Source organism: Erythrolamprus reginae, chromosome 3 (assembly GCF_031021105.1).
Source record: "Erythrolamprus reginae isolate rEryReg1 chromosome 3, rEryReg1.hap1, whole genome shotgun sequence".
Classification (NCBI taxonomy): Eukaryota; Metazoa; Chordata; class Lepidosauria; order Squamata; family Dipsadidae; genus Erythrolamprus; species Erythrolamprus reginae.
The window spans coordinates 102,184,018-102,210,571 of record NC_091952.1 but is presented as its reverse complement, the minus strand read 5'-3'; the positions used below and the strand labels follow the sequence as shown (position 1 = coordinate 102,210,571).

General features: G+C 45.1%; 1 protein-coding gene across 1 annotated transcript in view; it reads right to left on the bottom strand.

Moving 5' to 3' along the window:
* Window positions 1-7,780: 7,780 nt before the first annotated feature.
* LOC139165364 (mucolipin-3-like) overlaps window positions 7,781-26,554 on the bottom strand; it is a 38,407-nt gene continuing 19,633 nt past the window's right edge. Inside the window, exons 13-14 of the mRNA XM_070748554.1 lie at window positions 13,491-13,645; window positions 7,781-8,554 (exon numbers count right to left, since the gene is read on the bottom strand). Coding sequence (XP_070604655.1) covers window positions 7,781-8,554; window positions 13,491-13,645 — 929 coding nt within the window. The remainder of the gene's footprint in view (window positions 8,555-13,490; window positions 13,646-26,554) is intronic.

Sequence of the window (26,554 nt, the reverse complement as noted above, 5' to 3'; positions counted from 1 at the left end):
GGCTTGATGTGCGCAGTAACAGAGCACTCAGAGGAAGTGACAGTAAGCCAATCCTTACTAACCTGAGCATTCTGAACACCCCCAACACCTCGGACAGCGGGCGAGAAAATGACGGGCCACTGGGATGGCCATTCAGACTGTTGAATTACGGAGACATTCGCCCCAGTGTCCAGAATTCCTGAAAAAGAATGTGGGAATTTGAAATGTGAGTGTCAACAGTAAGGCAATCCATTTGAGCAGCACCAATGCGAGTGATTCTATGGAAGTCCTGAGGTTCCCTTTCTAAAGGGACTGGGATTGCTTGTGCAACAAGTTCACCCTTTTCCACTGTTAAAGGCGTGTCCAGAAGACAAATAAGGGCAACAGAGGCAAAGTCTGTCAGAATGAGGGAAATTAAAGTCCGTTTGAACCTTAAATCATTCTGGAGGTGATGGATTGAGAGAGCAGACATTTGTTGTCAAAGCAAGATTTCTTTTTATTATAAAAGTAGAAAATTAAATATGTCATGAGAGACAAATAAAAAATACATCTTCACATTATGGCTGCTAACACCCTGTCTTCTTTCTACAATTCCATTAAGAGCCGGGGAGTAAGGTGCTGACGCTTGATGATGGATTCCATTTTTCCTCATACATCCTTGGAATTGCTGGGACATGATCACTTTGTATTCTTCTGATGCGGACACCATGTTGTTAGTACCTCTGCAGCAAAGTCTTTAAAGATCTGAAAAGTCTCAGATTTTTGTTTCATTAGGAATACATACCCATATCTAGAATAACTATCAACAATAGTCAAGAAATACTTACAGTTCCTTTTAGTAAGCCGAAATGGACCGACAATGTCAGTATGAACCAAATCAAAAATGCGTGTAGACAAATGTGTGGCATGCTTAGCAATAGGTGCAGCTTTAGATTTAGAAGAGTTGCAAACAGAACAGTCTAAATGAATTTTGCAATTACTATCAACCTTAAAACCATTTACAAGTTCAGGCATCTTGGATAAGACTGGATAAGATGCATGGCCCAAACGACGGTGCCATTGGTGAACACACCTGGAATGAAAAGATTTGTTTGTTAATACAGGTTTAACATTTGCAACATCATGTGGAACCTCTTGAACCTCATTGGCTTTAGGAGCCTTTGTTTCTATAGTGGCAACAGGTTTTCTCTCTGGACCTGTGCTTTTGCCCTTTGGAACTTTTATACCTACATCACGTTTTACATGAGGATTTGGCTTTAAGTAGTAAACACCTCTGATTGGAAAAGCAGTAGCAATGACTCTTCTGTTCTTGACAATGTAGCCTTCACTTAGTTTAAAAGTCACTTCGGAACCTATATCTTCATTTAGGCCAGTGATTTTCAACCTTTTTTTAGCTGCGGCACATTTTTTACATTTACAAAACCCTGGGGCACATTGAGTAGGGGGGGGGGGGGGCTAAAAAAATTATCTCTCTTCCTCCCTTTCGCTCTATTTCTCTCTCCCACTTTATCTCCCTTCCTTCCTCTTTTTTCCTCTCTCTCCATCCCTCTTTCTTTCTCTTCCTTCCTTCCTCTCTTTTTTGCTCTCTTTCTCTCTCCCTCCCTACCTCTCTCTCTTTCTTTCTCTCCCTTTCTCTCTCTTGCTTTCTTTCTCTTGTTCTCTTTCTCTCTCTCTTGCTTTCTTTCTCTCTCTCTTGTTCTCTTTCTCTCTCTCTCGCTCTTTCTCTCTTTTTTTCTTTCTCTTTCTTTCTATCTCACTTGCTTGCTTTCTCTCTCTGAGCTTCGCGGCACACCTGACCATGTCTCACGGCACACTAGTGTGCCACGGCACACTGGTTGAAAAACACTGATTTAGACGATATGTGCTGAGTATGTTGCTTGTAGCTTGTGGAATATATAGAACATGTGGAATCATCTGGTCTAATTCTTTTATGTAGACAGTTCCTTCTCCTTCAACTTTGCATAAGTGATTTGACACTGCATGTAATTCTTTAATATCAGTCTTATAAAATTTTATGAACAGTTCTTTTTGGTAGGTGATGTGAAAAGCTGCTCCGCTGTCTAATGTCCATAAATGTTGAATGTCGTACTGTGGACTCTTTTGTCAAACATTGTTCAGGATGAAAGAATTGATGTAAGGACATGGCTCACCTCTAGAACCTCGTTGAGATGATCTGTAGTTGCTGGAGCTTCTGCTTCTGGAACCCCTAGGATCTGTTCCTCTGAGCTGAGCAGGATATTGGGAGCATTGAGAATCACCAGATTGAGAGCGTTGAAAATCACCAGATTGAGAGCAATGAAAATCTGTTCTTCTAGGCTGATTGTGCCGTGAATATCTTGGAGTGTAGCCCCTTTGTTGGTAGCTGTGACTCATTGTAGGTTTGTAACCAGGTGCTGTAGTTTTGAGTCTACTTTGCATAATCACTTCTTCTTCTGTTAACAGCTTACATACTCTGGACGTAGTTCTTTGAGCTAAAGGTATGTTATTATACTTTGTAATAGCATCTTTCCATTCATAATTTAAAGACGTGATTATTGCGGTTGTCATCTGTATGTCGTCTATTTGATAGCCTCTCTCTATCAGATCCTTTTGCATTGCTAGAAGTTTAGATAAGTGTGGAGCAATTTAGATTTAAAAGAGATTACTAACCGACCTCTGCTGCCATGTCAGAATGAGGGGAATTAAAGTCCGTTTGAACCTTAAATCATTCTGGAGGTGATGGATTGAGAGAGCAGACATTTGTTGTCAGAGCAAGATTTCTTTTTATCATAAAAGTAGAAAATTAAATATGTCATGAGAGACAAATAAAAAATACATCTTCACATTATGGCTGCTAACACAGGACTGACTTAATTAAAATGGAGAGGAGGATAAAGACGAATGTGAGCTATAATGACGTGGCAGGATTTTACATCATAGTAGGAGGAGCTAATAAAACACACACGCAGTTAACTATTTAATTACTGAATGTCTCTGAATGTCTTTGGGGCTGTCAATATTCAGCGTGACAAGGTCTGCGGCATCTCTCAGAAAGGGAGAGGCTATGACTCCATGGGTAATAAATTCTTTCCTGGGGTATAAAATCAATGGCAATGGGGGGGCAGACCAGATGGATCATCCTCACCTGCTTCCGGAAAATAAAAATCAGGCTCTGGTTCAAGAGGTAAAAAATAAGTAAGGCCAGGGGTCATCATAGACACAGTTTCAGAAGCATAGAGACCAAAAGAAAGAAGCATACGCCCAAAATCAAAAATTTCAGCCTTTGGTGCAGGGCTAGCTGAATGCCCCCACTCTAGTTTTCCTGGTCCTGGGGCTGAGGTTGAGGCTGTACTTTACATTGATTTGCCCAATGATACCGTTTCTTGAATTTGGGACAAAGAGTGTGTGGTTTGGCTGTGCTAGGGTTAAAGCGTTGCTTTTGGGCGGCCCCCCCTCCTAGGGCCTGTACTGGTTTTTGAAATGACCATATTTACTGCAATTATAACAGTTGCCAGATCGTGGATTGAGGTTAAACCTTTGCAATGCCATGTACAGTAATACCTCGTCTTACGAACCTAATTGGTTCCGGAAGGAGGTTCGTAAGGCGAAATGTTCGTAACACGAAACAATGTTTCCCATTGGAAACAATGTAAAAGCGATTAATGTGTGCAAGGGGAAAAAAAATCCCCAAATGGTGCTCCGCTGGGCGCCGCTGCCCAGCTGTCACCTTTTAAAAGAACCGTTGTACATACCTGAACGGTCTTCTCAATGCTCTGGAAGGAGTCCAACATGGGTTAAAATCCAATCCTATTGGTAGAGACTGAGTTAATTTAAATAATTAGCAGGCACCGCCCCCTAGTAGCCCCCAAGAGCTCAGTTTTAAAAACGAAGACAATGTAAGAACAACAAGAATTTATTGAACATTAATAACATATAACTTTAAACAACCCAAATACTCCGGCGACCTGGCCAAAAACCATGCCAGGTGGGTTTGGACTCTCCTTCCAGAGCATTGAGAAGACCATTCAGGTATGTACAACGTTTCTTCTCCAGTGCTACTGGAAGGAGAGTCCATCATGGGATATACCAAAGATCAAATCCCTTGGGTGGGAAAAGGCTGCGTCAAGGTCGTTGGAGTGGTACACACTCGCTGCAAGACACGTCTGCCAAACGAAGCCTCCGCTGAAGCTAGGGAGTTTAGTTTATAGTGGCGGATAAAGGTAGAAGGAGAAGCCCAAGTCGCTGCTCGGCAAATGTCCTCGATGGATGGTTGAGTCGCCCAAGCTGCCGATGCAGCTGCACTTCTGGTAGAATGTGCTGTCACCCCTGCCGGAGGTGACAAGGATCGTGCTTTATAAGCCTCCTCGATGCAATCTCTAAGCCAGCGACTGAGAGACTGAGATGAAACACCCAGTCCCATCTTATTCTGGGCAAAAGAGACAAATAGTGTCTCGGTCTTTCTGAAAGGTGCTGTCCTCCTAATGTAGAGCTTCAAGGCTCTCCTGACATCAATATTGTGTCACCTGAGCTCCGAAGGATGTTGGCCGTGCGTACAAAAGTCTGGGAGCACAAGTTCTTGTTTCCTGTGAAACCCAGAATTCACTTTTGGAATGAAAGAGGGATCCAACCTCAACACAACCTTATCTGGATGAAAGATACATAAATCCTGTCTAATAGACAGGGCGGATAGGTCAGAAACTCGTCGGGCCGACATAATCGCCACTAGAAATAAGGTTTTAATCGAGATCAATCGGAATGGAATAGATCTCATGGGCTCAAAGGGAGGTCCGGTAAGCGCCCGCAGGACCAGAGAAAGATCCCATGTCGGGAATCTCCGTATTGGAGGGGAGTGCGTATTAATGGCACCTTTAATGAAGTCCCTTATCCACGGATGTTGAGCCAGAGAACGGGTTTCTGACAATCGAAGGATAGTTGAAAGTGCGGCTACCTGCCTCTTCAGTGTGTTAGGAGCTAGTCCTCGTTCAATGCCCGATTGTAGGAATTCCAACACTGAAATTATGGACGCCTCCTTAGGATCAGCATGATGGTCCGAACAGAATCTACAAAAAGCTGCCCACGTTGCTTGGTACACTCTCGTTGTTGAGGGACGACGGGCAGCCTGCATTGTGCTAATGACTTTATCTGGTAGCAACTGCTGTTTCAGTCTATCCCTCTCACATGCCAGACGGCTAGTTGGAACCACTGAGGGTCCGGATGTTGAATGGACCCCTGGCTGAGGGAAATGTCTTGATCTGGAATCCTCCAAGGGGAGGTCACTGATAGGGCCGTCAGGTCTGCAAACCATGGGCGTTGAGGCCAGTGAGGCGCCACCACAATCACTTCTGCCCGTTCCTGAATTATTTTGTCCAACACTCTCTGCAAGAGGCATGTTGGAGGAAAGGCATACAGCAGACCTTGAGGCCAGGGTGACAAAAGAGCATTGACCCCTTCTGCCCCCAGAGTCGGAAAACGGGAGTAAAATCTCCCCAATTGTGTATTGACGTTGGTTGCAAAGAGATCCACCACTGGAGACCCGAAGCGGCGAACTACTTGTTGGAATAGCCCAGGGTCCAGTCTCCATTCCGAGGGATCCAAGGCCGATCTGCTCAACCAGTCCACCTCAATGTTGCTGGTCCCCGCGATGTGTTCTGCGGTCAATGAGGCCAACCTGTGTTCGGCCCAGTTGAACAATTCCGTAGTCAAGGTCATGAGTCGGCGAGACTTTGTTCCTCCCTGATGGTTTAGGTGAGCCCTGGTAGCCACGTTGTCGGTCAATACTAGGACATGTCTGCCCTGGACCAAGCATGCAAAGGTTTGTAGGGCCAGGAAAACTGCCTTGAGTTCGAGGTAATTGATATTTACAGGGCTCAAGTCTTCTGGTGTCCAAAGTCCCTGGGCCAAATGAAAACCCATGTGAGCCCCCCAGCCTGACAGACTCGCATCTGTGGTGATAATAAGGCGGTCCTGGTCGCGAAAAAGTGAACCCTGAAGTAAGGCTGGGGAGGTCCACCATTGCAGTGATTCCCTGACCACTCGTGGAATCCTTACTCGTCTGTGCGAGTGACTCACTCTGGCCCTCTGCGAAGGAAGGAGAAACCATTGAAGGGCCCTGATATGGTGCCGAGCCCAAGGCACAATTCCTATGGACGACACCAAAGTCCCTAACACCTTTGAAAGTAGGGCCAGGGATACTCGATCCTGGTGTTGGATGTTGGAAACCAACGACCAAATGTTTGCTATCCTGTCTAGGGATAAGGTTACGATACCTTCGGTTGTATTTATGATAGATCCCAGATGGAGTAGCTTGGTTGTGGGGAGAAGATGACTTTTCTCCTCGTTTATGGTGAAGCCATGGAATTCTAAAGTTTGTCTCATCAAAGCTAGATCCTCTAGCGCTTTGGTGTGGGACCTGGACAGGATGATAATATCGTCCAGGTATGCCAGTAGTCTGATGGATTGAGACCTCAGATGGGCTGTCAAGATGTCGAGCAGTTTGGTAAATGTCCGAGGAGCCGATGATAGGCCGAACGGCATGGCTCGTTATTGATAATGAGATCCATTTAGGTAAAAGCGGAGAAATCTGCGATGAGCTGGAAGAATTGGTATTTGCAAATAAGCCTCTTTTAAGTCTAGCAATGTCATAAGATCCTGATGGCGGATAGAGGCCAGAATGGTTTGGAGGGAATGCATCCTGAACCTTCGGTACTTGATATAAGTATTTAGATGTTTCAGGTTCAGGATCATTCTGAAACCTCCCGATGACTTTGGCACCAGGAATACTCTTGAGTAGAAACCTGTACCTTCCTCTAGTATTGGCACCTTTTCTATCGCTTGAATATCTAAAAGATGAGTGATCTCTTGACGCAATTGAATTTTCCTCTGTGGATCTCGCAGAAGTGGGCACTGGATAAATCTTGCTGGTGGGGGCTGGAGGAACTCCAAGCGCAGCCCTTGAGATACAGTGGCCAATGCCCATCTGTCGGAGGACGTGGTCCACCAGGAGGCACTGAAGTTTTGGAGTTTGCTTCCTAAGGGTTGGGGTGCAAAGTCATTTGGTACGCTTGAAGCCCCTCTGACCGCCTCTAAAGGAGCGCCTCTGTTGAAATCCTCTTTGCCTATCCTGAGAGGCACGGTCTCCTCTGAAGGTATTCTGGTGGTATTGGTTCTGAGGATAGGGTCTTGTGTACTGACCTTTGTTGGAAGAGGTGTCCCACCGAAAGGACTGTCTGCGCGCATAAGGGCCTGCCCGGCGCTCCTGGCGTCTGTAAGCCTTGGGAAGTTACTTTCTTTTGTCCTTGTCCTCAATGAGAACTGGCTCTAAGGCTTCCCCAAAAAGCTTATCTCCCTGAAAGGACGATGAGGCCAGATTCCACTTTGATTTTAAATCAGGCGGCCAGTTCCTCAGCTAGAGGAGATGCCTGGAGGAGAATGTGGTTGCCATACTCCGGGCAGAAAACTTGGCCGCGTGGAGGGTGGCATCAGCTGAAAATTCTGCCGCTGCCAGAAGTTTACCTAGGTCTTGCCGAAGGCGGCCGTCCTCTGGTCCTAGTCGGGCTTGCATTTCCTGCAACCACACTATCGATGCCCTGTTGAAAAATGATGCAGCAGCCGCCGCTCGAAACCCCCAGCTCGCCATCTGGTTCGTTTTACGCAAGAGGACCTCAGCCTTTCTGTCCTCTGGTTTAAGGCTGTCACCCATCTCGGAAGGAACTAAAGCCTTGGAAATCAGCTGCATTACTGGCTGATCTATGGGAGGAAATTCTAAAAGCTTTTCCACCTCCTCATCGAAGGTGTAAAATTTCCTCTCCATGGCTGAGGGGCCTTAAGCAGCTGCCGGGTATTGCCAGGGGCGCTTCACGCTTTGACAGAAAATTTCCGAGGAAGGAATGTGGTCTGACTCGGGTTGAGGCGCCTTAAATAACACCACAGAAGGTTTGGCCTCGCCAGTGGTCTCATCAGGTTTGGTAGGCCCAGGTAAGTCTACTGCCTGCTTGGCTTTATGGAGTAGAACTCTAAAAACTGATGCTTTGAACAACCCCGCAGTAACAGGCTGTTCAGGGGCCGTTTCATCATCAGATAAATCATATTCCTTTTCAATTTCCTCAAAGGGAGATTCTTCAGTCCAAGACCCCAAACCCGAGGGGAGCGGAGCAGACCACAAGTTCCTAGATTGTAATGGGCGAGTTGGTTGACTATGTTGATTCACCCCAGCTGCCATTCCTTGCGAATAGGTGTTTGTGATAATGTCCTGCAGCATGGGGAACATTTGTTGCCAGGCCTCTGGCTGTACACGAAGCCCTACCACTGTAGGCGTGAAAGTTGCTGTTGGGCCTTGCATGCTCCTCACTGAGTGAGATGTAGAGCCTGGCCTAGGTATGCTGAGGCCTGGAGAAGGAAGAACCTGAGGCATGGATGATGTCTGCCTGTCTGGAGACCAATCCCTCTCAGATAAGGCCTCTGAAGGTCTGGAGATGAACTGAGGAATTGAGGGTTGTCTGACCAAGCCCAAATGCTGCAAGGACAGTGAAGGGATGGGTGGGGGAACATGAAGAGCTGCCTCCAGCTTCTGTTCCAAGGCCTTGATACGCCTTTCCGCCTCTTTAAGGGAAGAAGAGGGGGCGTGAAATGTCTTGGCCTTATTTATTTATTTATTTATTTATTATTTATTAATAGAGTTGAAAGGGACCGTTAGGTCATCGAGTCCAACCCCCTGCCTGAGCAGGAAACCCTACAGAACCCCAGCCAAATGGAAGTCCAATCTCCTCTTGAAGGTGTCCAGAGTTGGGGAGTTCCCCACCTCCCCTGGCAGGCAGTTCCATTGGTTGATCGCTCTGACCGTCAAGAAGTTCTTCCTTATTTCCAGGTTGAATCTCTCCTTGGTCAGCTTCCAACCACTGTTCCTCGTCCAGCCCTCTGGTGCCCTGGGGAATAAAGAGACCCCCTCCTCACTGTGGCAACCCCTCAAGTATCTGTAAACTGCTATCATGTCCCCTCTAGACCTTCTTTTTTCTAGGCTGTCCATGCCCAGTTCTCTCAATCTCTTTTCGTAAGTCTTGGTTTCGAGTCCCCTAATAATTTTGGTTGCTCTTTTTTGCACTTTCTCCAGAGTTTCGATGTCTTTTTTGTAGTGAGGTGACCAAAATTGGATGCAGTACTCCAGGTGGGGTCTGACCAGGGCATAGTACTTCCCTGGTCTTGGAGCGTATTCCTCTGTTGATGCAGCTTAGGATTGAGTTGGCTTTTTTGGCTGCTGCTGCACATTGCTGACTCATGTTTAGTTGATTGTCCACCAAGACTCCAAGATCTCTTTCGCAGTCACTACTGCTGAGTGGGATATCTCCCAGGCTGTATCTATGTCTAGGGTTCTTTTGCCGAGGTGGAGGACTCTGCATTTGTCGGTGTTGAACCTCATTTTGTTGGTATGGGCCCACTGTGATAGTCTGTCTAGGTCTTCTTGTACTCTGAGCTTGTCCTCAAGGGTGTTGGCTACCCCCGCCAGCTTGGTGTCATCTGCAAATTTTATTAGTTTCCCTTTTATTCCCTCGTCCAGGTCGTTGATGAAGATGTTAAAGAGTACAGGACCCAGGACAGAGCCCTGTGGTACTCCACTGTCTACTTTTTTCCATGTGGATTTGGTGCTGTTGAGGACAACTCGTTGAGTGCGGTTGGTCAGCCAACTGTTTATCCATCTACATGTGTAGTAGTCTACTCCATTTTTTTCTAGTTTGTGGATTAGGAGATTGTGGTCGACTTTATCGAAAGCCTTACTGAAGTCCAAGCATATGAGGTCCACTGAGTTGCGTTGGTCAACTGACTTGGTTATGGTGTTGAAAAATGATATGAGATTGGTTTGGCATGATTTGTTTCTGATGAATCCGTGCTGGCTATTGGATATGATCTTGTTTGTTTCTAGGAAGTGGGTAAGTTGTTTTTTGATTATTTTCTCCAGTATTTTTCCAGGTATAGAGGTCAGACTGATTGGTCTGTAGTTACCTGGGTCGGTCTTTTTGCCTTTTTTGTGGATGGGGACTACGTCAGCTCGCTTCCAGTCTTCCGGTAGGTCTCCAGTGATCCAGGATATTTGGTAGATGAGGAGGAGTGGTTTCGCTATGGTGTCTGCCAATTCTTTTAGGACTTTGGGGTGAAGTCCGTCTGGCCCTGGTGATTTGTATTCGTTGAGTTCCCTCAGGTAGTCCCTCACTGTGCTTTTGTCTATGTTGAGTTTGGTTCTGGGGCAGTTTGTTGCAGTTAAATTGCAGATTGGTTGGAGGGAGGTTCCCTTTTGTGTGAAGACTGATGCAAAGTAGGCGTTGAGTAGCTGTGCTTGGTCATTGCTGTCTGTGATTTCTCTACCCTCTTCGTTTTTTAGTGTGACGATTGTTTCTTTGATTTTCTTCTTATTGTTGATGTGTTGGAAGAATCTTTTTTTGTTGTCTTTGACTTCCGCTGCAAGGTGTTGTTCATATTGTGCCTTTGCTGTTTTTATTTTTTGTTTGCAGGAATTGGCTGTTTGCTGATATTCCGCTTTGGTTATGAGTCCTTCTTTCCATTGTTTGTAATTAGCTTTTTTTCCTTTTATGTCATCTGCGAGGGCTTTGTTTAGCCATGCAGGTTTAGTTTTGCTTTTCCTGTTTTTCCTTTTCATGGGGATTGCGTTGTTTTGGGCGTCTATGATGCTGTTTTTTAGGATCGCCCAGGCTTCCTGAGTGGTTTTTCCTTCTAAGAGTTCGTTCCAGGGGCATTGTTCAAGGTTCGCTCTGAGCTTGTTAAAGTCCACTTTTCTGAAGTCTGGGACTGTGGTGGTGTTGGGTATAGTAGCTAGTGATTGCACTATGTTGAATTTGAGGATGACGTGGTCGCTCTCTCCCAGTTTCCCTTCTTCTTCTGTTCCCTCTATTGTTTCTTCCCTGTTTGTTAGTATTAGGTCTAATATAGCATTCCCACTGGTTCCTGTTTCAACTTTTTGGGTTAGAAAGTTGTCAGCTAGACTGGAAAGAAATTTGGCAGACTTTCCGCTTGGTGCTGAGTTAGTTTTCCAGTTGATGTCCGGGTAGTTGAAGTCCCCCATTATTGTCGTGCTGTGTTTGTTGCATATGTCTGTTAGTTGGCATGTGAAGAGGTCGTCCATTGTGTCTGTTTGATTGGGTGGTCTGTAGTATACTCCAATTGTGGTGTTGCTCTTTTTTTCTTTTATGATTTCTAGGGGGTTATCATCTTTGGTTGGATGTAGTTCTGTGGCAGTGTAGTGGTCTTTGATGTATAGTGCAACACCTCCTCCTTTCTTGTTTGACCTGTTCTTCTTGAAGAGGTTGTAACCCATTATCTGTGTGTTCCAGGCGTGCGTTTCGTCCCACCAGGTTTCTGTGATTCCAATTAGATCGTATTGGCCCTCGTGTATTAATAATTCCAGTTCATCCTGTTTGTTTCCCAAGCTTTGTGCATTTGTGTACAGGCATTTTAGATGTTTCTGTTTGTTTGCAGGTAGAATTTTTTTATTCTCAGGTTTGTTTGTAGGCTTGTCCCGTTCCCCTTCCTTGTTTTGTTCAGTGTTTTGTCGTATAGTTTGGTCACCCTCCCCTCTCAGAGCTAGTTTAAAGCCCTCCTGATGAGTTGAGCTAGTCGGTTGCTTAGGAGGTTCTTCCCCGCTCTAGTGAGGTGTAGCCCGTCGCTTGCTAGAAGCCCTTCTTGGAGATAGTGCAGGCCATGGTCGAGGAAGCCAAAGTTCTTATGGCGACACCATCCTTTAAGCCAGTGATTTATCTGCGGGATTTTGCGTTCTCTGGCGGGGTGTCGTCCTCTAGTGGGGAGGATGGAAGAAAAAACAACCTGAGCACCTGTTTTTCTGATTGTGTTGCCCAAGTGGTCATAGTCTTTCATAATTTGGTTCATGTCTTTCCCTGTGTCGTTGATTCCCGCATGAATCACCAATAGTGGGTAGTAGTCCGTGGGTTTGAGTATTTTGGTGAGGTTTTCAGTTATGTCAGAGATTTTAGCTCCAGGGAGGCAGCACACCTCTCTAGATTGGTTGTCTGGTCTGCAGATGGGAGGCTCAGTTCCCCTGAGGATTGAGTCTCCAATTACCAGTACTCTCCTTTTCTTTTTGGCTGGCTTGGGGTGAGGGAGGTTAGCTTCTGTTGTTGAGGCTTTTGGTGGAGTTGTGTTGTGCTTGGTTCTTGGTGGTTCTTTGTCAGATGTTTGCAGGTTTTCTTGTTCCGAGAGTACTGAATATTTGTTGCTTGTAGGCAGTGGGGTTGGGAGGAGGAGGGTTGGAGTTGGTGGAGGCTTGTTTTTTCGTCTTAGGGTGATGTGTGTCCATCTATTTACTGCTTCTGGGGCGTGGATTCGGCTTAGCTCCTCTGGGGTGTTGGTTTTGTTGGGAGTCTGATGGATTTTCTCATTGTGGTGTTGGTGCTTCAGGGTTGTTAGGTTTTTCTCTAGGTTTTCGATTTTTTCCTCAAGTAGCTGGATGAGTTTGCATTTGTTGCAGGTAAAGTTTGGGAGGTTTGAGGGGAGGAGTGAGTACATGGAGCACAAACTGCAGCACACCATGGATTCAGTTCCGTCTTCATCTATGCTTGTTCGTCTTCATCTATGCTTGTTCCGTCTTCATTCTATGCTTGACTTCTGTGTGCATGGTTGGTGTATCTTCTCTCTCTCTCTCTGTGTTGTTCTTTATGTGTGTGGTAGGTTGCAGGGTGGGTGCGGGAGAGTGCAGAGGTGACATGTCTGCTCTTGTTGCTGGGTTGGTGATTTCCTCTGCTTCCCTGGTCAGCAAACCCGGTGTTCTTTTGCCTTGCGGTGAGCTTTTAGCTTCTTCCCAGCATGCACCAGGAGTATGCAAATTACCCCCTGAAGCTCAGATTCCTGGGTGGTGAGTTCCTCTGCTTCCCTGGTCAGCAAACCCAGTGTTCTTTTGCCTCGCGGTGAGCTTTTAGCTTCTTCCCAGCATGCACCAGGAGTATGCAAATTACCCCCTGAAGCTCAGATTCCTTATCTTTGGCCTTGGCCTTGACCTTTTCCTTGGAACTTGCAGCAGGAGAAGACACCGCCTCCGGAGCGGCGTGATCTTCCATTCTACTCACAGATTTATTGATCAACCAACAGAATAAGCCAGCAACCGTTCTCTCCTCTCATTCGGCTCAAATAGTTGCTGTCAAAATAGGGGCTTGCGCAAACGCAGAATAGCCCAACGTTCATTCGCGCCCATTTGGGCGGAGAGGAACTTTCCCGCCTTTAAATGACAGCAGTGCAAAGAGACCGCCTAAAAATGGCGTCGCCCTGAGGCATTAGCCATTCGCCCGCTTTACTTCTCCACAGTGAGAAGGACAAGCCGCTTGCTTCTTCCAGCCCTTGGAATCCGGCTCGCAAGGCAACGCTGACAGGAAGGCAAAAAGTGGCGAAATCGGCGGCGAAATCGGCGGCGGCGGCACGGCCGCCAAACAGCTGACAGGCACTAGCAACTTGCCAGCGGCTTCTCGCCACGGTTCTCAGCGCTCATCGAGCCTCCCAGTGGGGGGGACGGACCCCCCCACCTTCGGCTCGCAGCCGGGTATGGCCTCGGAGGCCAGGGCCCCCAGGCTGTGTTGCTCCTCGATCAGCACAGTACCCTCTGAGGGAAGAGGCTCCCGAGATCTCAATGGGGTGGTGCCCGCGGAGGGCAGAGACCCCTCTGAAGAATTTTCATAACCTGTAGCAAAGACAAAGAGAAAAAAATTAAACATATACAATTTATTACTTTAAACACATTTTAAACCATTTAAAACACATTTTAAACTCAGTAGACAAAAACTACAGTCTCTACATTTGGACTGAGTCTTTAAAACTGAGCTCTTGGGGGCTACTAGAGGCGGTGCCTGCTAATTATTTAAATTAACTCAGTCTCTACCAATAGGATTGGATTTTAACCCATGTTGGACTCTCCTTCCAGTAGCACTGGAGAACAGCCATTATTTTTACAATATTTTCTTCTTTATTTTCCTGTATGTTCTGGAACCTCAGAAACAAAGCAGTATTTTCAAGTTCCATGCTAAGTAAAGCTTCTTCCATATTTTTAATAGTTGTCAACCTGTTAGTTTCTGTTTCTTGCATTTTTGCCTCCATCTTTTCACTCTTCTCTTCTATTTCTTTCATTTTTTGCTCATTCTTTGATAATGTTAATTGAATAGACTCTATTTTCCCATCCATTTTGACTACTCTATCCTCTACTCTTTTAATATTACCCCTCATATCTTCCATGTTTCTGTCATCTTTTCATAATTTTGATTGATTGATTGCTGCATCCTTACCATGGATTGGAATGTAGTCGCTGAAGACATCAACATTTTACTACATTCTAATCCAAAACTGGCAAAAAGCCAGTTTTAAATTAAATATTTTAATTTAAATATAACAAGAATATAACTCCAATTAACCATATACTTCTATTATATTTATTTAAACTATTTCAAAAAAGAGTTGCTATGTGTCAGGTTTGTCTATTAATATCTCTGCCTCTCTAATATTGAATAGTTAATGTAATTAAAAATTAAAGATCTAATAATAATAACAAGCAAGCAATCTATCACTATAGTAAGTAATAAAGCAAATCAATCAATGACAGTTCATTTACAAAGCAATGTTAAATAAAGTAGCCAATAAATAGTTACCGTATATACTCGAGTATAAGCCGAGATTTTCAGCCCCAAAAATGGGCTGAAAAACCCGACCTCGGCTTATACTCGGGTCACCACAAGAGGGCGCCGGATCACCACAAGAGGGTGCACCGCGGGAGCCTGTCAGACATTGCTGGCTTGGGCGGGTGTGGGAAAGGGCAAAGTGCGGCGGCAAAGGGCGCTCCAACCGAAGCGGCTGTGGCAAGAATGGGGCAGTTGCCTCCTCCCCAGCTCTAGCAACGACGCCAGCCCTTTGCCTTTGCTCTTAGAGCTGGAGCTTCAGTCTTCTTGCAGGTGCCTTCCCTTCCCTGGCTCCAGCAAAGGCGCCAGCCAACTGCTCCGATGGCGTGCGAGAGGGGGAAAAGGCGATGGTGAGGTCGGGGGGTGGATTCCTGCTTCACGAGTCCCCCCCCCACCTTGCCGGCTTCCCCTCGCCTTTTTCCCCTCGCACGCCATCGGGGCAGTCGCGGGGAAGAAGAGAGAGAGGGTGCAGCCCCACTCGGAACCGCGGCTGGCGGCGGCGGCGGAAGGCTCTCTTTCGCCCAGCGCTGCTTTGGAAGGCGCGACGGGAAAGCGCTCCAGCATTGTCCGGGCTTCTCCCGCCACGCGCAGCCCAGCAGCGGCGGAGGAAGGCGAATGCAGTTTGGAAGCTGGGAGGGGGGCGGAAGCTTGCCACCAGCCTCGGCTGGGGGGGGGCTTGGCTTCTACGTGGGGGGGGGGGCGGCCGGGTCCGGCTCCCGCCGCTGACGCGCCCCTCTGATGCACCAGACCTCTTGTCTGCCCGGCCCGAGGCACGAAATCGCTGCTTATGCCAGGCGGCATTGCTTGTGTTCCAGGCGAGCCGCCCGGCATAAACAGTGGTTTCGTGCCTCGGGCTGGGCAGACAAGAGGTCTGGCGCTCCCACGGGGAAGCCGCCAAACGCCGTCAGAGGGGCGCGTCAGCGGCGGGAGCTGGACCCGGCCGCCGCCCCCCCCCCACGTAGAAGCCAAGCCCCCCCCAGCCGAGCCTGGTGGCAAGCTCGCCCCCAACTCCCGGAGATCGAGCGCACGAAGAGGCATCTCTCGCCTTCTGCCGCGGCGGAGGAAGGCGAATGCGGCTTGGAAGCTCTTCCGCCCCCCTCCCAGCTTCCAAGCCGCATTCGCCTTCCTCCGCCACGGCAGAAGGCGAGAGATGCCTCTTCGTGCGCTCGATCTCCGGGGGTTGGGGGCGAGCTTGCCACCAGGCTCGGCTGGGGGGGGCTTGGCTTCTACGTGGGGGGGGGGGGCGGCGGCCGGGTCCCGCCGCTGACGCGCCCCTCTGACGCGCCAGACCTCTTGTCTGCCCGGCCCGAGGCACGAAATCGCTGCTTATGCCAGGCGGCATTGCTTGTGTTCCAGGCGAGCCGCCTGGCATAAGCAGCGATTTCGTGCCTCGGGCCGGGCAGACAAGAGGTCTGGCGCTCCCACGGGGAAAAGACGGCGGCTTAAGCCCTTCCCTGTGCTCCGGAAGCCGCTGACGCACCCCTCTGACGGCATTGAAAAGGCGCGATGCCGGAGAAGCGAGCGATCTGGGAGTCCAGGACAGTTTTGCGCGAAAACGGCAGCAGGGAAAAATCAGCCGGGCTAACGGCCGCGGCTCAAAAAAGGTTGGGAAACACTGAGATAGAGAGAAAGTGAGAAAGAGAGAGTGAGAGAAAGAGGGGGAGAGAAAGAGAAAGAGGGATAGAAAGAGAGAGTGAGAGATGCTCAGTGAGCCTTTCTTTGAAGTTGCCTTTCTTTCTTTCTTTCTTTCTTGCTCTTTTTCTTTCTCTCTTTTACCTTCCCTTCCTCTATTTCTTCTTTTCTTTCTCCTTCCCACCTTCTTCCCTCCCTCCCTCCCTTCACTCATTCCTCTCTTACTCTCCCCTTTCATAGGTTTCCTTGCTTCCTTCCTCTGTTCCTGTCCCTTCCCCCTTTCTTGCTTTCTTGCTTTCTTGCTTGCTCTTTTTCTTTCTCTCTTTTACCTTCCCTTCCTCTATTTCTTTTCTTTCTCCTTCCCACCTTCTTCCCTCCCTCCCTTCACTCATTCCTCTCTTACTCTCCCCTTTCATAGGTTTCCTTGCTTTCTTCCTCTGTTCCTGTCCCTTCCCCCTTTCTTTCTTTCTTTCTTTCTTTCTTGCTCTTTTTCTTTCTCTCTTTTACCTTCCCTTCTCTATTTCTTCTTTTCTTTCTCCTTCCCACCTTCTTCCCTCCCTCCCTTCACTCATTCCTCTCTTACTCTCCCCTTTCATAGGTTTCCTTGCTTCCTTCCTCTGTTCCTGTCCCTTCCCCCTTTCTTTCTTTCTTTCTTTCTTTCTTTCTCTTTTTCTTTCTCTCTTTTACCTTCCCTTCCTCTATTTCTTCTTTTCTTTCTCCTTCCCACCTTCTTCCCTCCCTTCACTTATTCCTCTCTTACTCTCCCCTTTCATAAGTTTCCTTGCTTCCTTCCTCTGTTCCTGTCCCTTCCCCCTTTCTTTCTTTCTTTCTTTCTCTTTTTCTTTCTCTCTTTTACCTTCCCTTCCTCTATTTCTTCTTCTCTTTCTCCTTCCCACCTTCTTCCCTCCCTCCCTCCCTTCACTCATTCCTCTCTTACTCTACCCTTTCATAAGTTTCCTTGCTTCCTTCCTCTGTTCCTGTCCCTTCCCTCTTTCCTTCCTTCCTTCCCACCCTCCGTCCATTCATTCACCCATTCATCTCTTGATCGCTTAAAGCTAGTTTACTGGTTTTCTTTAAAATAAATATTCTAAAACATGTCTCAATTAATGTAATTTTATTGGTTTCTATTTTTATAAGTTACCAGTAGCCACTGCATTTTCTAACCTCGGCTTATACTCGGGTCAATAAGTTTTCACAGTTTTTGTGGCAAAAATTGGTGCCTCGGCTTATACTCGGGTCGGCTTATACTCGAGTATATACGGTAAGTAATTTTGATTAATTAGGTTTGATCAGTACTGTATTTATATTAACTCTATATTTAATAGGGAGTCAATTTTAAATGAATATCAGAAGAGGAAACAGAGAAATAGGAATTAGGATATACCTAGACAGTTTTATATTGATTATTAAATAAGATCAGTTTTGAACTCTTAATGTTATTAATAGAATAGAATAGAATAGAATAGAATAGAATTTTTATTGGCCAAGTGTGATTGGACACACAAGGAATTTGTCTTGATGCATATGCTCTCAACGTACATAAAATAAAATATACATTTGTTAAGAATCATGTGATACAACACTTAATGATTGTCACAGGGGTCAAATAAGCAATGAAGAAGCAATATTAATAAAAATCTTAGGATATACGCAACAAGTTACAGTCATACAGTCAACATGGGAGGAAATGGGTGATAGGAATAATGAGAAAAACTAGTAGAATAGAATAGAGTAGAATAGTAGAATAGAAGTTATAGTCATACAGTCAACATGGGAGGAAATGGGTGATAGGAATAATGAGAAAAACTAGTAGAATAGAAGTGCAGATTTAGTAGAAAGTCTGACAGTTTTGAGGGAATTATTTGTTTAGTAGAGTGATGGCGTTCGGGAAAAAACTGTTCTTGTGTCTAGTTGTCTTGGTGTGCAGTACTCTGTAGCGACATTTTGAGGGTAGGAGTTGAAACAATTTGTGTCCAGGATGCGAGGGGTCAGTAAATATTTTACCCGCCCTCTTTTTGGCTCGTGCAGTATACAGGTCCTCAATGGAAGGCAGATTGGCAGCAATTGTTTTTTCTGCAATTCTGATTATCCTCTGAAGTCTGTGTCGGTCCTGTTGGGTTGCAGCACCAAACCAGACAGTTATAGAGGTGCAGATGACAGACTCAATGATTCCTCTGTAGAACTGAATCAGCAGCTCCTTGGGCAGTTTGAGCTTCCTGAGCTGGCGCAGAAAGAACATTCTTTGTTGTGCTTTTTTGATGATGTTTTTGATGTTAGGTGACCATTTTAGGTCTTGAGATATGATAGAACCTAGAAATTTGAAGGTCTCTACTGTTGATACTGTGTTGTCTAGTATTGTGAGAGGTGGAAGGGTGGAAGGGTTTCTCTTAAAGTCTACCACCATTTCTACGGTTTTGAGTGTGTTCAGTTCTAGATTGTTCTGGTCACACCACAAGGATAGTTGTTAAACTTCCCGTCTGTATGCGGATTCATCATTGTCTCGAATGAGTCCGATCACTGTTGTATCATCTGCAAACTTCAGTAGTTTAACAGATGGATCGTATGAGATGCAGTCATTAGTGTATAGAGAATAGAGAAGTGGTGAGAGTACACAGCCTTGGGGGGCACCTGTGCTAATTGTACATATATCTGATGTGATTTTTCCTAGCTTCACCTGCTGCTTCCTGTCTGTTAGGAAGCTTGTGATCCACTTACAAGTGTGTTCAGGTACCGCTAGCTGATTTAGTTTGGTTAAGAGAATGTCCGGTACGATGGTATTGAATGCTGAACTGAAGTCCACAAAGAGGACCCTGGCGTAGGTCATTGGAGATTCAAGATGTTAAGTTAAGAAGTTAACTTAAGGTAAGTTAAGTTAGTTAAGAACCCAATTGTCTTCTAATTAATGTATCAGTCTGACCCAATCCTAAATTAATTCAACAATGTTCCTTATTGGTCATCAAGTTGCTTATAGTTCTAATCCGTTTATATCCAAATTAATAAACCCGCTGAGCTGGTGATACTCCCTTTATTTTCAGCGTGGGGCTTCCGGTTTGCCTAGTCACCTCTAAGTCTTCTAAGTTCTTTCAACTTGCACAAAACTTCATATACATTCAAAAAAACCACCGTGCCCTTTGCTATTCAAACAGCTCATCCGGAATGATTCCCAAGTAGGTCTAAATCTGGTATTAGGAGGAGGGAGTCTGTGGCTGGTCTCCTATCTCCGATTTCCGATCTCCAATCACCCATCCGCCACTTCAACTCTTTCTCCTCGCCCATCTTTCAAGTCCTCACTGTTCCTGATGAAATGCAATGACTGCTGCCTTGCCCCGATCAAATCAAATACAATCAAATCAATCCAACCAGACAGCATCAAGGGCTCCTCTCTCCAAGTCATTCTACTATTACCACCTCTTACTCCGAACCTTTCCACAAATCCGCAATCCCCATCGTTTTAGTCCCTTATTTGGCTTATTTTGGCTGTTATTTCTTGCTTCCCTTTTAAGTGTCAGGCAGCTGCATCAGCTGTGGTCCTGAGGGTATTTCTCACTTTCTGGGGGATCACCACAGATACACGGGAAGTTCCTCTTTAAGTTGTGGAGGCTCTCCAAGCTGCAACCAAAAAAGCTCAAAAGCAGAGAACAGCCCTGGAGTTCACTGGAGGCTGCCCTGCCATGATGCGATGTCAAGTTGGAAGTAAAAAAAAAATCAGGACTTTTTAAAAATGCTGCGGGATGTGGGACAAATTGTTAAAAATTGGGACTGTCCTGCCCAAAAGTGGGACATCTGGTCACCTTACCTAAAGGATCAGAGTAGAGGAATTAGAGGGCAAATATAATTTTAAAATTATGTGCTATTCTGGACACTGTCTCTCAAGTCTAGATTCCAATTTTGGAAATAAAAATGTCAAGGCTGTTCTGCATTCTCACCTATTACTTTGTCTTCTAGTTTCCATTACTGATTTTGCGATGGAAAACAATTTGTTGACAAAATTAAGAGAAAACATGAAACGTCTCCAAAAGGAGGTAAGAGAAAACATTTGTTCATACGCTGTCACAGTAAATGTGTGATGGAACATATAGAAATTTTAGGCAGGTAGCTAGGTAGCTAGGTAGGGATAGATAGAAAGTATATATATATATAGAGAGAGAGACAGACAGACAGTCAATCAGACAGACAGATAGATAGAAAGAACAGTAGGTAGTTGGAGAAACACAGATAGACAGACAGAATATGAATTGTGATTTCTGTTTATCCTCAGTTGACCGTTTAGGTTTTTGTTTTGACCTTTGAAATACATAGTTAGCTTGCATTAGCAACCCAAGAAAGCCAGTTTGGTATCGTGGTTAAGGCATCACTCTGCGCACCCAGAGACCGACATTCCTTGCCCCACTTTAGGCACAAAGCCAAGTGGGTGACCCTGACCCAGTCACCTTTTCTTACCCCTAGAAAGGAGGCAACACCAAACCACTTCTGAAAAATCTTGTTAGGAAAACAGCAGGAACTCATCCAACCGAGAAGGAACTGGACTTTCCTTTTTGTTTGTTTGGGGGTTTTTTTGAAAAATTTTAGACCGTAATCCAAGAAGTTTCTTCAGTTTTGGAAGAATAGTAAAATGTTATTTTTTTCATTAGTGTGAATTTCCAGGCATGTGTCAAAGATTAGATGGCAGAGATATAGTTGGTACCCCAGATTTGAAGAGGAAACAATGTTTAATATCATTTAGAATTGTTGATAGAAAAATTAGTGTCTTTAATCACTGTCAGTTTGCTTTTACAAAATAGGGTATTTTGCATCCGGAAGAAGAAAGTTCGAGACTTCCTCTTCTGGCACAAAGACATGCTGAGGTATATAATGTGTAGCTCACCTTAGAATATAATTATGAGAAAAATGAAAATAAATGATTTTTTCACAATTGGTAATGGTTAATAATGCATGTGCAGCATATTTTATGTAGTATATATGTTCGCTGTATATTTCTATTGCATATATGAAATCCATACACACATCTATACAGACTAGTTTATTTGTAATTTCTGTAAAAGAATGGCAATTATCAGAGCTGATGCTAATTCTTGGTCGGTTCCTTCTTTGTTACATTAGCTAGTTTCTTTGGCCACATACAAAACCAATAGTAGTGAAATAAAATTTAGATGATTCACAATTGTTTTGAACCACTGTGTTTTACATTTCCTAAAGAAATTAACTAAGACTACTTTTTTTTGTAGCCCAGCATAAAGTTGCGTTCCCATCAGGTAAGCAATCTAGTACATAAGGAACCTGTTGAGTGTGCATGACCGAGACATAGTTCATATCATAAAAAGAGGGGGGAAAGCCCAGTGTGACTGATTGGGTAGTGAGGGGTAGCAAGTGGGCTGCTACGGAAATATATTCCTGACTTATGATCTATTTTGGCTTCTCTAGATTGTTCAGACAAAAGCGGAAAGAGCAGATGCTGATTTGAAGAGATTGAGGGAGCAGAGTTATATGTAAGTCTTCACATAGTTTATCAAATCTTTGCACAATCCTATTAAGTTCACCCTGTCTGTATGACATTCATAATTTCCTAAGGTATTTTTAATGTGTATTTAATAAAAATTGAATAAAAAGGTTGATAATTCAAGTTAAAAAAAAACCTGGGGGCTAATTTCTCTCTGGTCTTCATTATTTGCAGGAACACAATGGAAATTTCTAAACTCCTGAATGAAAAACAAGAAGAAAAAAAAATTAACGAACTTGTAAAGGAAAATAAGCAACTTTGCAAAGAAAAAAAATGAAATTTCTGAAGAGTTTGAAGAAAAGTTGAGGAGGTGAGAAAATTTTTGATAGCAACCCTGACTTTCTCGTCGTTTCTTCAATATTTCAATTAGTTTTTATTTTAAACAAATTTTACAATTTGAATAAAAAAAACTAAGGGGGCTAACTTCACTCTGCTCTTGATATTTTACAGGAAAATTAGTTCAGATAAACAAGAGGAGATTGAAAAAATTACAAAACAAAATGAAAGTCTCAGCTCAAAAATTAAAAAATATGCCATCGAGAAAGTAGAGCTCCTCCACGAAAATAATGAATTAAAAGAAGAACTGTATAGGTGAGAAATTTATATTTTTATTTTATTTATTTTATTTATTGGATTTATATGCCGCCCTTCTCCAAGGACTCGAGGTGGCTTAGAACATATAAAAACAAATACAATACAAATACAATAGCAAATCCAATTAAATTAAAACTATAGAGACAATCTAAAACCCCAATTATGTTAAAAATCAGTCATACCCATTCAAACAACAGCCATACAAACATTTGGTCGGCCAGGGGGACTGAGATCTAACTGCCCCAAGCCTGGTGGCATAAATGAAGTGGGGGGGGGCAGAGCGAATCTCCAGGGGGAGCTGATTCAGAAGCCCCCACAGAAAAGGCTCTTCACCTACGCACCACCAAACGACATTGTCTAGTTGATGGGACCTGGAGAAGGCCAACTCTGTGGGACCTCACCAATTGCTGGGATTGATGCGGCAGAAGGTGGTCCCACAAGTACCGCCAAGTACCGATGCCATGTATGGCTTTATAGGTCATTACCAACACTTTGAATTGTGTCCAGAAACCAATCACAAACCAATGCAATCCACGTAGTGTTGGAGAAAGATGGGCATGTCTAGGAATGCCCATGACCATTTGCACGGCCACATTTTGCACAATTTTAATTTTCCAAACACTCTTCAAAGGTAGCCCCATGTAGAGAGCATTGCAGTAGTTGAATCTCAAGGTGATAAAGGCATGAGTGACTGTGAGCATGAGCGACTGTGACTGTGCCACATCTGAAAGATGATGGTTCCTTCCCCCCAGAGTAATGGACCAGCAGATGGAAGTGTTCTCTGAAAGCCCCCTGGGTCCATCGCACCTGGGAAGGAATCACCTAATCAGTTCCATCTCCCTGCAGAGGAGGATTGAAGCCTTTAAATCAAGCCGTAGCAGAAAATGATCTGACTATGACAAAGGCAACATATTTAAGACCCTTAATTTCAGATCATTGCTCAACTGCTCTGTGGGGAATACCATGTCAGGAGCATGCCCCCCTCATGAGTTGCACCCTAAATTACTTCGGTCAGGTCCATGGTTGCCATGGTAGCCATAAACTCCTGCACCAATCCAGAGGATTCTCTGAGCAACAGGTTAATGTCCACCAAGACAATAAGCTTGGGGAACTCCACTGCCAAGCCCAGCTACCTCCTCGAGTAGCGCAGGTAGGGCTGTTGACACGCAGCTGGGAGGCAGGTACATGAGCAACAAGCCCACCTGAGCCCCTAGGTCCAACTTCACAAAGAGGGACTCACAACCCGTAATCTCAGGAGCAGCGAGCCTGCATAGGCTGAAGGTCTTTTTCGCTATAATAGCCACTCATCCCACCTTCCCTGGGGTCGTGGCTGGTGCCACACCTGCAACCTAGCTGGGCACATTTCAGAGAGAGGGACTCTTCCTTCTGGGCCCAGCCAGATCTCAGTAACACATGTCAGGTCAGCCTCCTCATCTAGGAGTAAATCGTGGATGAGGGGAGCTTTATTTACAACTGACCTGGCATTGAATATCAACAGCCTGAGCCTAATGTCCGAGATTCGCTTGTCGCCAGTACCCCGAGCTAAGCTCATGGGGCCGGAACAAGGGATCGCTTTCAAGCAGCGAGCTCTTGTTCCCCGAGAGCAGCCTACCCCATGTCTCCCAACATATCTGCCTCTCCCCAGAAAAACCGGGATATTCCGGCCCTGTGCCACCCTAGATATGGGCTCCTCCACTCCTCCCGCCTCTATATTGCAAGAGGGCTAATATCTCTCTGGTCCTTATATTTTACAGGAAAACAGCAGTAATGGAAGAAATTACAATAGAAAAAGTACAAATGAAAATTGAAATGGAAAAAATCACATTCCAAAAAATGGATACAATTGATAAAAATGAGGAGCTCTGCCGAGAACATTACAAATTGCAGTGGAGGTGAGAAATTTTTAGATAGCCACCAGAAACTACAGAGGAAAGGCTTATGATCTATTTTGGCTTCTCTAGATTGTTCAGACAAAAGCGCAAAGATCAGATGCTGATTTGAAGAGAGTGAGGGAGCAGAGATATATGTAAGTCTTCACATAGTTCATCAAATCTTTGCACAATCCTCTTAAGTTCACCCTGTCTGCATGACATTCATAATTTCATAAGGTATTTTTAATGTGTATTTAATAAAAATTGAATAAAAAGGTTGATAATTCAAGTTAAAAAAAAACCTGGGGGCTAATTTTTTTCTGGTCTTCATTATTTGCAGGAAAACAAAGGACATTTCTAAACTGCTGACTGAAAAAAATGAATTAGAAATAAAAATTAATGAACTTCTTAAGGAAAATAAGAAACTTTGCCAAGAAAAAAATGAAATTTGTGAAGAGAAAGAAGACGAGATTCAAAAAATAATAAAAGAAAATGAAAGTCTCAGCACAAAAATTAAAAAAGATGCCATCAAGAAAGTAGAGCTCCTCCAAGAAATTAATGAGTTGAAAGAAGAACTGCATAGGTGAGAAATGTTTATTTTTATTTTATTTATTTTATTTATTGGATTTATATGCCGCCCCTCTCTAAGGACTCGGGGTGGCTTACAACATATAAAAACATATACAATACAAATACAATAGCAAATCCAATTAAATTAAAACTATAGAGACAATCTAAAACCCTCAATTATATTAAAAATCAGTCATACCCATTCAAACAACAGCCATACAAACATTTGGTCGGCCAGGGGGACTGAGATCTAACTGCCCCAAGCCTGGTGGCATAAATGAAGGGGGGGGCAGAGCGAATCTCCAGGGGGAGCTGATTCAGAAGCCCCCACAGAAAAGGCTCTTCACCTACGCACCACCAAACGACATTGTCTAGTTGATGGGACCTGGAGAAGGCCAACTCTGTGGGACCTCACCAATTGCTGGGATTGATGCGGCAGAAGGCGGTCCCACAAGTACCGCCAAGTACCGATGCCATGTTTGGCTTTATAGGTCATTACCAACACTAATTGTGTCCAGAAACCAATCAGCAAACAATGCAATCCACGTAGTGTTGGAGAAAGAGGGGCATGTCTAGGAATGCCCATGACCATTTGCACGGCCACATTTTGCACAATTTTAATTTTCCAAACACTCTTTCTTCAAAGGTAGCCCCATGTAGAGAGCATTGCAGTAGTTGAATCTCAAGGTGATAAAGGCATGAGCGACTGTGAGTAGAGACTCACGGTCCAAATAAGGCCGCAACTGGTGCACCAGGAAAACGTGCCCCTTGCCACAGCTGAAAGATGATGTTCTTTCCCCCCCCCAGAGTAATGGACCAGCAGATGGAAGTATCCTCTGAAAGCTTTCTGGGTCCATCAGGTGCCTGGGAAGGAATCTCCTAATCAATTCCATCTCCCTGCAGAGGAGGATTGAAGCCTTGAAATCAAGCCATAGCAGAAAATGATCTGACCATGACAAAGGCAACATATTTAAGACCCTTAATTTCAGATCATTGCTCAACTGCTCTGTGGGGAATACCATATCAAGAGCATGCCCCCCTCATGAGTTGCACCCTAAATTACTTCGGTCAGGTCCATGGTTGCCATGGTGGCCATAAACTCCTGCACCAATCCAGAGGATTCTCCGAGCAACAGGTTAATGTCCACCAAGACAATAAGCTTGGGGAACTCCACTGCCAGCCCAGCTACCTCCTCGAGTAGCACAGGTAGGGCTGTTGACACGCAGCTGGGAGGCAGGTACATGAGCAACAAGCCCACCTGAACCCCTAGGTTCAACTTCACAAAGAGGGACTCACAACCCGTAATCTCAGGAGCAGCGAGCCTGCGTAGGCTGAAGGTCTTTTTCGCTATAATAGCCACTCATCCCACCTTCCCTGGGGTCGTGGCTGGTGCCACACCTGCAACCCAGCTGGGCACATTTCAGAGAGAGGGACTCCTCCTTCTGGGCCCAGCCAGATCTCAGTAACACATGTCAGGTCAGCCTCCTCATCTAGGAGTAAATCCTGGATGAGGGGAGCTTTATTTACAACTGACCTGGCATTGAATATCAACAGCTTGAGCCTATGGTTCGAGATTCGCTTGTCGCCAGTACCCCGAGCTAAGCTCATGGGGCCGGAACAAGGGATTGCTTTCAAGCAGCAACCTCTTGTTCCCCGAGAGCAGCCTACCCCATGTCTCCCAACATATCTGCCTCTCCCCAGCAAAACCGGGATATTCTGGCCCTGTGCCACCCTAGATATGGGCTCCTCCACTCCTCCCG